This window comes from Salminus brasiliensis, chromosome 23, assembly GCF_030463535.1.
Source record: "Salminus brasiliensis chromosome 23, fSalBra1.hap2, whole genome shotgun sequence".
NCBI lineage: Eukaryota > Metazoa > Chordata > Actinopteri > Characiformes > Bryconidae > Salminus > Salminus brasiliensis.
In genome coordinates this window covers 951,197-963,374 of record NC_132900.1, presented here as the reverse complement: position 1 = coordinate 963,374, position 12,178 = coordinate 951,197, and the positions used below count along the sequence as shown (strand labels likewise).

Here is a 12,178-nt window from a genome sequence, read left to right as displayed (position 1 = left end):
AACAACACAAACACGCGCATGCGCGGAGCAGGCCAATCACAGGCGCTATCTGAGGCACGACGGCGTTCGTCACTCTGGTGGGATTCTGGGTATTGTAGTGGGACGAATTCTGCCTTCCTACACAATTTTAAAATATAGAGTTTAAAGATTAATCTGTTTCTGATTATTTTTCTGAAGTTATGTTGAAGTATTTTTTGAATCTATTTTAAGATGCGAAGCAAATTACATCGCATTCTCACTTAGGTTTAGCATTCAGAGAAAATGATCCACAAGGGGGCGCTATTCTATACCCGAAAAAGTAAAATAAAATATTGGTTATGATTTATCTCATAAATCTATGATGTATTAGGAGGGGGGTGCTCTAAGATTATCAGTTTACTATTTTACACTGCTGATTTTATTTTACAGTACAGGATTGATGAAGATGGATTATAGGTGAATTTGCATCAGTTAACTAATATCCAGCAAGTAATATATATCATAAATACATGCAAATCAGCTATTATATTTATATATATATATATAATAATAATTTAAGCTATTATATTATAGATCTATGATAGACCGTAACTGATCAGTCAGCTCTGTTAAAACAGACTAGGGTCAGACGTTGCATCCAGATTCCTTTGGTCTAGAGTGTCTACAAGGCCTGCAAGGGGTTCTAGGTAGGCAGTGGGAAGTGCCCAATAACAGTGGTCCAATAAGAGGCACTATGAACTGGCCTCACCTCGCAACCCGTAGAACGTCTTGGTGCCAGATACCAGAGAAACCACCAGAGGGATCCATTGTGGTGGAACGTGGAACACCACCATATTAGTCAGGTGACGTTTTGGCCTGTGTGTGTGTACATTAAATATTATGACATTAATCTCTCAATATTTCATACAGGAATGACATTCATGGCAACCTCCATAATCACTTTTCAAATTACTTTTATTATTTTGTTGTTTATAATACATTCAGTTCAAAACAGTCAACCAAGCACTTGAAAAACAATAAAAAAAATAAAATATAATAAAAGTCCCCAAATAAAACACTAATCGAACAAATTTTAAATACAACTGGTATGTTTGAAGGAACGTCCGGTGATGCTAAAGTTGTATTTCTGTATTTCAGGAGAATTTAAAGGCCTAGCTCGCCCAAAACATGCTAATATAACTGTGAAAATGGACTTTAGTAGCCATTAATTACCCTGACGTCATTGGTATTCCACTATTTAGTGGCTACGCAATCTCATTAGCATTTCAGCTCACACTATTCCTTTAAAGCTCATCAAAACTGCATTAACTCTGTTAAACGTTCAAACAACCATTATTCTTTTATTCCATCACCAGTTTAATCCCCCAGCTCTTCTCCTTCGCTTGCTTTACTGGAACTCCAGCTTTATTACAATTTGCGCATTAAACGCTCCAGTATGTTTTTGTTATATGCGCCCTATCTGCCCTTGAGCACCCCCACCCCACCTACTTGAGATCTCACATATTCTGGAATCATCTAAATAAAGCCTACACAGAGTAACGTTGGCTTGTTTAGTGCATCTGCACTTCTGTAACATGGGGGTAATTTGAAGAATGCAGATTTCTGAGGATCTGAGCGGCCTAAATTCTGATCTAAATCAGCTTTCCGTTAAAGATTGTAGCTTTAAAACCTGACCTACAGGTGATCCATTTAATGTGATTTTGTCCTTATTGGAAATGCTCGTTTTATTCAAACCTTAATTAAGACTTCACAGCTGAACAGAGAAGACAGCGACCAAAAAACCCAGCCAAATCCACCCAGAGAGCGCAAAAGTGTGTGTTTAACCTTCAGCTTTTAGCTAGCTAGGATTGATCCTGTGACTAAAGCGATCATTCGATGAAATAAAAACGGATTAAATTCTCAGCCATGCAAACTGAGCGCAGCCTCAATAAAACATTTGCTTTTTACACTTTTCCAGGCCAAAAACACTCAAATCCCATGAAGAGTTTACTGCTAATTTAATATCAAACTGAAACACCGTGTTCTGCTTAGGGCTGACCCAACTCATGCGAATAATTGAGTATTTGGTTTTGTTAGTATTTGATACTTTATTTAGTAATAAAAAGCCTCGCCTTTTTACTGTTGCCTAAATGACCATACATTTGATCAGCAAAGGTTTTTTTTAATCAACATTAAACATTTAAATTAACTGAACGTTAACAGCCGATTTCAGTTCATTCGCACCGGCACCGCTATAAACTATTAAAGGGTTCGTATAATTAAGAAAAATAGATTGATGGGAGTGTGCAAAGATCTATAATGTACTGTTCGCTTCCTTCAGTCCATAAAGCTTATAGCTAAATGAACCCTACGCTGCAGAAAGCCCCATTCTGGAAGAGTTGTTTCTGAGATATCACAAAAGCCAACACATTTACATATATCCATCTATTTAGCATAGCTCCACCCATTTGCACTAAAAAGTTATAAAGACTGTTTCAGCAGGGACTGCTTTTGGAACAAGCCACAGCCAATCAGAAGGGAGATTAGTCAGAAAACGTCATATAAACAGTGACCATTGTTTGGGACAGGACATTAATTTGAGGGGGTATAGACGAAAAATGTAGACCAGGGGGCGCTTTATCGATGCAGACTGGAAATATGTTGAACTGCAGTAAGATGTTTTTTAGCGTTAATATAATTGTTGGATGGTTTTTAAAAAGAAGGGAAAAAAAAGACCAAAGACTATTCAGGACCTGTAAAAGGCCATCCGGGCCAGCCCTAATTCTGTGTTGTGTCAGTGCATTACGGTTTTCCCTTGTAGAGTCAGGTCACACTCGGCAGGGTCGCTGCCCTGAGCTGGAAAACAAAAAACAAAAACCGAAACAAAAGAATAATGAAGCCTTTCAGACAGTAGCCTAGGTCACGGGAAGAGTGTGTGCAAGTGTGAGAGAGTAGAGAGAGTAAAGGGTGCCTGCACGAGGGTGCTGAGAGTGCGTCGTGTGTTTTATTCGTTCTAAAAGTGAGGGGAAAGCAGGGTGCTTAGAGGAGGAAGAGCAGCTGGAGTGTACGTGTGTGTGAAGAACACATGAGGCGAGTTTTAATATGGAGCTCTGTAGACCTCTGAGGTCATGCGTCACTCTGTAGGCGTCCACCACATCCATATGCGGAGGTGTGGGTCTAGGCTTCTTGGGGGGGGGGGGGGGTGCAGATTAGCAGTTCTCTCACCCTGTGGTAAACAATGTTCCAAACCATATGAACTGTCCTGTGTACACTTTCCTCCTGAATGCCTCTCTTCAGATCCTGAATTTCTGAATTCTCTCGATCCTCTGAGCTGATGAAGATAAACATCAGTTACTCCCGCTGTCTATTAAACTGACGGCACAGTTATGCACGGCAGCAGCGTTAGCTTAGTCATTAGAAATGTACAATAATATTGGCATCATATCGGTGTCGGCAGATAACTGCTTGAAACCAGATCAGACAGATACATTGATCTGACATGTGCTGATGTGTTCATTGATCAGATAAATATTGATAAATAATAATATTATTACTTTTGCCTCCATTACTGCCAAAGGCTTAAAAACTTCAATTTCACCACTTTGCATGATCTCCAGACACGCCCCACAAATTATAAATATTTTTTATATATAAAAAAAACACAATGCCATCAGTGCTGGGAGGATAAAGGCTAGCACTGTCTTCCTCCAAGACATGCAAAGATGCTCCACCACTGCCACTATAGCAACACCACTGGAGCTTAACACGCTTGGAGGAGAACACTAACTGCCCTGCTGAGTGATGCGGGGGGAAAACCTGCATGTTATTCATTTTACTGTATTTATAATCCTCTAATGTTATATTTTTCTGTAAAGCTGATCAGCGGGATATTTATAAATTTATTTATGATCATCGGTGCATCGCCTAATATTCAAACCTCAACTCTGAAAGGATCTTTAGGGACATTCTGAGGGAAAATGTACATAATCAGTTCTGGGACACGTTTGTTTACCACAGGTCTTAGTTCACCTTCAGAACCAGCGCTCGTCCGGACGCTAACGGCAAACTACGAAAGGACGGCACATCCTCAGAGGTCTACTGGGAGGGTTACGGGAGGCGGGGCCGGCACTGGGGGCGGTGCAGGAGGTCAGAGCGTCAGAAGCGGATGAAGGTAGCGTCAATCTGCCGGACGCTGGGCAACGCCAGCATGATCTTGCGCCTGTACTGAGGGTCCTTCTGCAGGGGGTTTCGCTCCAGATACACCGTCTCTAAACCTTTGGCGTTTTTCAGCTCGTCCAGATCGCTCCAGTTCTCTATCTGGTTGTCGTTCATCTGAGAATAAGAAACAGAAATAATAACTGAACAGACAGACATTCAGATTTCTGTGATTTTACCCTCTGAGGAATACTGCCAGACTCCAGCCTTTTCCTTTCTCCCGGTGATGAGAGACGCGTGCATGCTTTACTCTCAGGCTAATACTCCCTCCAGAGGCTCCAGTATGTTCAGAACTGTGCTCTCACAAACACCTCGTGCTCTTATCACTCCTGTACTTGCACAGCTGCACTGGCTCCCTGTCCGCACTCCTACTGACTTTAAAACTCTTACTGTAACATACATGGCCCATGGTGCAGCTCCAGGCTATCTGTGTGACTACAGTCTTCTGTTAGGAAAGACTACTGTACAGCAGCCTCTCTGAAATCTGTGGGTGAGAAGATTCTCCTACAGAGAGCCTCAATTATGAAGTGCCTTACTTCCATAATAATAAAATAATAATAAAAATATTAAAAATGCTCCTTCATTAGTTTGTTGTTTTCAAAGGTTACTTACAGCAAATCTCTTCAGATCTTTTGTATGAATATTATTTATTCCAGTTTAAGAATAGTGCATTAAAAGTGAACATTTATTATTATTATTATTAGCTAACATGCCTGGGATAAAATAACACCTTACCCAGAATTCCTGCAGCTCTGTTAGGTGACTTATGTTCTCAATTTTCTTTATCCTGTTTGCTGCGATGTCCAGGGTTGTCAGTTTTTTCTGAAAAAAAAACAGAAGCAGATGATCTGAGCCCGAGGCAGGAGAAGATAAAGGATGAACTCACTCAGAAGATATTATGAGAAACATGACGAAAAATTAAAGACAAAGCTGCACACAAGGACACATCTGAAAGGTTATGAATTATGAAATCACCAGAGTGATTTTTGGATGACACAGTGTACACTCAAATACACAAGTCTCCTCCCAGAACGGATTCTGGGTTTACTTAGGGGGAGGGTCTCATCACTGGTTTGCTTTCAGAAACAAGGGTTCCATACAAGCAGAGAAGAACTTCTGGGGTCATGGCATTTCACTGTGCAGGATCACCTGCAAACAAGTAGCCTTTCTCATGGAACCCAAAAGTACTGGATGGAGCTCCACCACCATCATTCCAGAGAACACAGTTCTTCCACTCCTCCACAGCTCCTCAATGCTGGGGGGCTTTATAGCCCTCTAGCCCACGCCTGGCATTAGGCAGCATGGAGCCAATAGGGTCATGATGTTGATCTGCTCCAGAGAGTCCTATTCTATTGGCAGTACTTCTTCTCTACAGGGACTAGACAAGCTGTGTGTGTGCATTTGCACATCTGTGTCAGCAATGGGTGCAGCTTAAAGTAGCTGAATGCATTTATTTGAAGGGGTGTCCACAAACATCTGGACAGATAGTGTAGGTGTGAAAGTGCTCTGTTGCTCAGTAGGACTTACATTGTTTTCCAGACCCTCAATAACCTCAATGCCATTATGGCTCAAGTAGAGCTCCCGCAGGTTCACCATGTTCTGGAGACCCTCGAGCTTCGTGATGCGATTGCTCTGCCAAGAAAACAGAGACTATTTATAAAACTGAAAAAGAAGGAAGAAGAAGAAAGAAGCATGGGAAGGATGTACTGTCTCACAGTCGGACTGATTGAGCGTACCTGAATACTGAGGACAGTCAGGCTGTGCAGGCCGTCCAGATTCTGCAGCTGCATGATTTTATTTGTGCCAAGAAACAAACTATCCAACGAGGTAAGAGCGTCTAGATTCTCGATGATCTACAGAAGAAAACACACAACCAGAAAGTGTTTTTCTTTCAGTCATGATAAGAGACAGACCTCAGATGTCACATCTGATATCAGAATAAATTGGAAAGGGGCGTGGCCACGGTGGCCCAGCACTCGGCACAACACAGAGAAGCGGCTTTTATCCAACAGAACCCATCACCAACACCCAAACCCAACTAAACTAACATACCCACGCCCAGCGGGGCTCTAAGGGCAGCACCGAGCAACTGGACCTAAATCAGTCCTGTGGAGGCTCTTTGGCTTGTGAAACATGAAGAGCCCTTTCTGTACACCACCTAAAGCACTGAGTGCTAATAGGCTCCAGGTGGCAGTAGCAGTAAGGGGGTGGTCTGACGGCACCTGAGAGGGCCTGGACCTGCATCTCCGCCTCCTCACAGCCACAACGAGTTTAAGAAAGAGGGTGAGGTAGCAGCAAGAACACTGTGTTCAAGATTTAGACACATGGAATTGTGCTTTTCTGGGCAGGAGGTGTTTATTTCCTCAGTAAAACTATTTAAAAAATTAGAATAAATAAATTGTAATATCAGAATAAACACTAATAATAATAACAACACTCCTACAGAAAGCGATGAAGGTTCTCCATCACTGTGTTCATCATTAGAACATCTCCAAAGTTCTCCTCATGTAGTCTAGTATTATTTGGAGTTCTCCTCAGATCAACAGAATCAGATCAGGGCTAAATGATGGTAAATCAGGTGAGCTGCTGCTGCTGCTGCTGATGATGATGGAGTTGAACACATCCACAAGCTGTCATATTTGTGCAAAATCCCATAACATCTCTCTACGGTGCATGTGTAAAGCATGCGTTTTAATAGTGGCTCAAAGCATAATTTACACTTGACTGTAGGGGGAAACCAGGAGCAATAAGTGGCAATTTTCCATAAAGCTGCTTTAAAGTGACTAGCAACCTAATCTGTATCTGCTGCATCTGTCTCATATATGTTTATAATCATAAATATAAACAATAATAATGTCAGTACATTCACTGAAATGAAAACCCAATGACTCAAATTGAACCTAGAATGGACGTCAGTGAGCAGCAGTGGAAAACCATCAGTAAACAGGTATGAGAAACTTTTGGGACCCAACCCAGAGAATATGCAAATATCTTGTCAATAATTATAGTGTATAACCTTTGTATGAAGTAAAGGTTGACATCTCTTTCACCAATATAGAACCATGAGTACTTTTTTAAAAAACCTTACTCAAATAAAAAACAACAAAAAACATTGTAGTATCTTTAAAAGTGCATATAGTAAAATTTTAAAACTCACCCTGATGCGATTGGACCCCAGCTCCAGCATTTGAAGGCCAGTGAGGTGTTCAAGGTTAGCGATGCTCGTTATCTTGTTGTGCAGCAAGAAGAGCTTCTTGAGCTTCGTTAGCCGCTCCAAACCTTCAATCTTCCTCAGGAGGTTAAATGATATGTCTAGCTGTCTGTTAAGTTCACAACCAGCAGATTAAGATCAAGCTCAGGGTGGGTAATACGACATAGTTATTATTTTTATATTATATATTATTTATATAATATATATAAAAATATATATTTTTTTTGTTTTGTTTTTTTGAATTATCATTGGACAGGTACTTAGGGTGGGTGACAGGTAGGGCTGGGCGATATAGTAAAAATCCTATATCATTATATTTAAAGACTTTTTTGCGATAATTATCAATATTTATCACGATACATGTAATCACAGACTAAAAACATCAGTAGAAGCAGATTCTATTCAGAATATACTTTTCAGATTCTCTCCCATACTGAATACAATCTAGTCTAATTACACTGTTAGTAATAAAACCTGCAGCTGATCAGTGTTTATTAAGCACCAACAGTCTCCTCCGTATGATTAGAAAAGCTTACTGTATCACCATAACAACATTCATCACCATACGATAAAATATCATCATATTGCCCAGCTCTAGTGTCAGGGCAAAGATATTATACTGGAACACTTTTGTGATGATATGCAGTATGCAAGAGCAGTACCAGGCTTTTAAAAGTGCGTTCAAAACCAAAATTGATGGCTGAACATCTGATGAAACACTCTAGTTCCTACTTAGTTTTATAGACCTTGTTTTTAATAAATGTAGCTCTATTGTTTTCCTGCACATTTTCCTAATTTTAACGGGCTTTTACAATCCATACAAATTAAAATATTGAATAAACCTAAACTTTAGGCACTGTGAGGTTATATTCATCACGATTATGATGTTATGCATCACTCTTCCTTATAAAGCACAGCATGAAGTGATTTCAGCAGTTATACAGTATAACAGTACAGGACACCCAAAACATCAGTTGTCAGTTCAGTCAGATCAGTGAAATCTCTGTGGACTATATACTGTATGATCATAACCAGACTGTGTGCCACTCACTCCAGCTCGGTCAGGGCCTGCAGGTTCTCCAGTTTGCGGATCTGGTTGTCATAGAGGTCAATCTCCCGCAGAGAGGACAGGCTCTCCAGGTTCTCAATCTTTTTGATCAGGTTTTGTCTAAGAGAAAGAGTCTGACAGCACACAGGAGTCATCAGTATCAGCCCTGCATTTCTGTGCCTGCGTCACTACTGACAACCCTCTTCGTGGTACTGCTATAGTTTGTGTAATTAAATAATAATAATAATAATAATAATAATAATAATTAATAAAAAAATATATTAATAATATTACAAAAAAAAGAGTTCTGATTCTGATCTTAGCTTTTATAATTCTGTCATGTTCAGACCTGGGGTTGCAAAAAGGTGGAACATTTCTAATAAATTTCCAGTAAAGTACCGGTACCTTTCCATGGGAACTTTAGCAATATTCCAAAATATAAACTTTCCATGGAATTTATGGGAACTTATTGGAATATTTAGGAAATACTGGATAATTTACAGGAACTATAATCATACACTATCATCAATGTACCATTTCCTTTGTCTACAGCAGACATGAAGGCAAAACAATACAAATAAATCTACCATGGGAATGAGTCAGGTTTCTAGAAATCATCTGGACCTGTGCTGGACATGTGATGGAGGAGGAACGGACAGTGGATGCAGGGGGTGTGGTCTCTCTATAGCCCTGCAGTGTGTAATGTGCCGTGTGCCTGGGACTGAGGAGCAGCTTTGCTATTCAACTGTCTCTGTATTATAACTAATAATTTTAGCCAAGATTATGCCTCAGTATATTTGACCAACTGAATGCTTCAAAAGTTTCTCACCTTAGCTTCAAATACTCCCATTTTATTCCCATTAACTCCAGTTCATTCCTGTGGTAAATTCCCAGAATATCGCAACCCTGTTTAGAGCATTTGGGGCCACAAACAAGTCATGTGACCAAGCAGCAGGGCCTGAGTGTTTAACTCAGAGAGGCGAGGAGAGTTTAACTGTCAAAGTAAAAACAACCTAAAAATCTGACCTGAATAAACTGCAGGATGTTAACAGTGGAACAGTGGAAACGCAGAACAGTGGATTTGGTGAATGTGTGCAGTCTGGAGGCTGGAAATCTAAGGTCCACTGTCTAGCCCGCCTAGTCACTCACCTTGGCCTTCTGCAAAACTTCAAGCCCCTCAATCTTCCCGATCCGACAGTGGACCAGATCCACATCCTGTTAGGAAGAACAGAAAATGAAGAATCCGCTGATTGTCCTGTAATGGTTTAATATCTGAATAACCCGTCTCCAAAACAAGACCAGCATGTTTACCATCTGTGACGAACACAGACGTGCAGTGAACATGAACACACAGACACAGACACACAGACACACAGACGGAGGGGTGGGCAGCCATTGCTGCAGCGCTCGGGGAGCAGAGAGGGTGAAGGGTCTTGCTTAAGGGCCCAAAAGAGGCAGCTTGCTGAGCCCGGGTATCGAACCCATAACCCTGTCATCAATAGCCCGGAACTCTAACTGCTGAGCCATCACTACAATATTAATACTTATACAATACATATACAATAATAATACTAATATAATATAATATTACTATTATAACAATGTATTATTACTATTACAGCCATGTCAGGGGAAGCTCGTTCCTCCACTTCTGTGCAGGACAGTAAAAAGTCTGGACGCTCGTCTTCCGTGGATCTTAAAGGATGGCGGGTCGAGCCGAGCCGTACTTGAAGCTGGAAGGGCTCTCGGGGCAGAGTTCTCTGCTGAGTTCTCTCTTCACTGGCTTCCTGTAGCTGCTGCCCACATCAGATTCAGACCCCCGACTCTGGTCTACAAAGCCAAGACTGGACCAGCCAGCCCCTCCACCAGTACTTGATGGCAATGGTCAAGAGCTGATCTGCACCAAGAGCCCTTCCAGCTTCAAGTACGGCTCGGCTCGACCCGCCATCCTTTAAGATCCACGGAAAACGAGCGTCCAGACTTTTTACTGTCCTGCACCGAAGTGGTGGAACGAGCTTCCCCTGGGTGTCCGAACAGCAGAGTCCAACGCTCACTGTCCTCAAACCCAGACTGAAGACCCTCCTCTTCTGAGAGGACTTGGGTGAAGAGTAGAGTATTATGGTCTCCATACTGACTTGTGTTTAGTAGAGTCTAAGATTAAAGGATCTTTGATTTTTTTAGTCTATTTAAACTAGTTTTTTTTTGGGTAAATAGCAAAGCACTTCTGTAAGTTGCTCTGAATAAGAGCGTCTGCTAAATGCCTTAAATATAAATGTTAAATGTACTATTATTATTATTATTATTATTATTATTATTGTTATTATCAGCCCTCGTTATTATTGTTATGAACAGTTCTCCAGCCTTAAAAAAAGGTTTGAGTTCTTTCTAGCAGTGGCAGTGTTTTTAAAACTGTTTTTTAACCTGTAGTGTAGCAGTTGTTTTTGTTTTTGCCATCAATAAGCTCTAAAGCAGAGCATCACAGACCGATTCACTGAGAGACTCCTTCCTGCTCACCTCTTCATTAGGGTCGAGGGTTATGGTGTCCATATCAACAGGCGACTCTTCTGGAACTGCACGGAAGAGCAAGAACAGTAAATGAGGGCTGAGAAGCCGGGACCAGCAGCTGGAGGTATAACTGAACTGGATACGCACCTGTAGAGGCCTGCTGGGAATCCAGCTCAACCTCTCCATTAAGGCTCTTCCTCTTGGTCTCGTCATCTCCAGACTCCTCAGACTCGCCCCTCCTGTCAACTACACAGAGCAGCACCACAGTTACGGGTCAGGCTTTAAAATCAGGCTCTTACAGATAAACGTATTCTGATGTGACGCCAAACCCCGACTCTGACTGTGTTTCTCTCACACTTTAAATCATGTGGCAGACAGGCAGACAGACAGGCAGACAGACAGGCAGACAGACAGAGACAGTGAGAAGGCAGACAGACAGACAGGCAGTGAGCAGACAGACAGGCAGACAGACAGACAGACAGGCAGTGAGCAGACAGACAGACAGGCAGTGAGCAGACAGACAGGCAGACAGACAGACAGACAGGCAGTGAGCAGACAGACAGACAGGCAGTGAGCAGACAGACAGGCAGACAGACAGACAGACAGACAGGCAGTGAGCAGACAGCAGACAGACAGACAGGCAGGGCTGGTGATGAACACTGGAGGTTCTCCAGAGCCTCAGCAGAAGCCCCAGCTGCTGTTCTAGCCAGCGTGCAGGTTCTGCAGCCAGTGCTGCCATTCCATACAGCCCAGCTAGCCCAGCTAGCCCAGATTAACACCTACATCTGACCAACACGTTAAAAACGAACTGAAAACCAGGTGTTTTTACACTAAAATCTCACAAATTACAGCAGAAGGTACAGAACCAGACCAGCATGCTAAGCTAAAGCTAGCTCATGCTAACAGCGCTGTGAACGTAAACAGTGGATGAATGGTGTGTCAGCAGATAAACCCTGACAGCTACAGAAACACACTCCACACGCACTTACACACCCGACCAGTGTCTACACACCCGCCCCGCTCCCCCGCGCTAATGTGGAGCACTGTAATGATCAGATTAGTGTTTTTCACCTTCCATATCTTGCGGTTCGCAAACAGGCAGGGTCGCCATTTTATTCCCTCTCGACCCGCCCACCGGGCAATGACTGACAGCGGCCTCAGCCAATCGGAAGCTAGAACGCTTGCACTAAGCAATAGCGCCGCGATAAAACGCTGATCACAGGCTAATCAATATATTAATG

At 42.1% G+C, this 12,178-nt stretch overlaps 1 protein-coding gene across 1 annotated transcript; it reads right to left on the bottom strand.

Moving 5' to 3' along the window:
- Positions 1 to 915: 915 nt before the first annotated feature.
- On the bottom strand, positions 916 to 12,072 carry ppp1r7 (protein phosphatase 1, regulatory (inhibitor) subunit 7). The gene is made up of 10 exons (XM_072669104.1): positions 12,009 to 12,072; positions 11,085 to 11,183; positions 10,947 to 11,002; positions 9,582 to 9,647; positions 8,436 to 8,566; positions 7,331 to 7,493; positions 5,910 to 6,026; positions 5,701 to 5,805; positions 4,909 to 4,995; positions 916 to 4,290 (listed from the first exon to the last, which is right to left on the bottom strand). Exons 1-10 carry the CDS (start codon positions 12,046 to 12,048, stop codon positions 4,114 to 4,116), a joined length of 1,041 nt encoding a protein of 346 aa, XP_072525205.1. The 5' UTR covers positions 12,049 to 12,072; the 3' UTR covers positions 916 to 4,113.
- Positions 12,073 to 12,178: the final 106 nt, after the last annotated feature.

Excerpts from the sequence above, each read along its gene's own strand:
- ppp1r7 (XM_072669104.1), bottom strand. The coding sequence starts at position 12,048 with ATGGCGACCCTGCCTGTTTGCGAACCGCAAGATATGGAAG. Across the intron at positions 9,648-10,946 it reads CCCTCGACCCTAATGAAGAG|GATGTGGATCTGGTCCACTG; the intron begins GTGAGCAGGAAG and ends TCTTCCTAACAG. Across the intron at positions 7,494-8,435 it reads CAGGCCCTGACCGAGCTGGA|ACAGCTAGACATATCATTTA; the intron begins GTGAGTGGCACA and ends TGAACTTAACAG.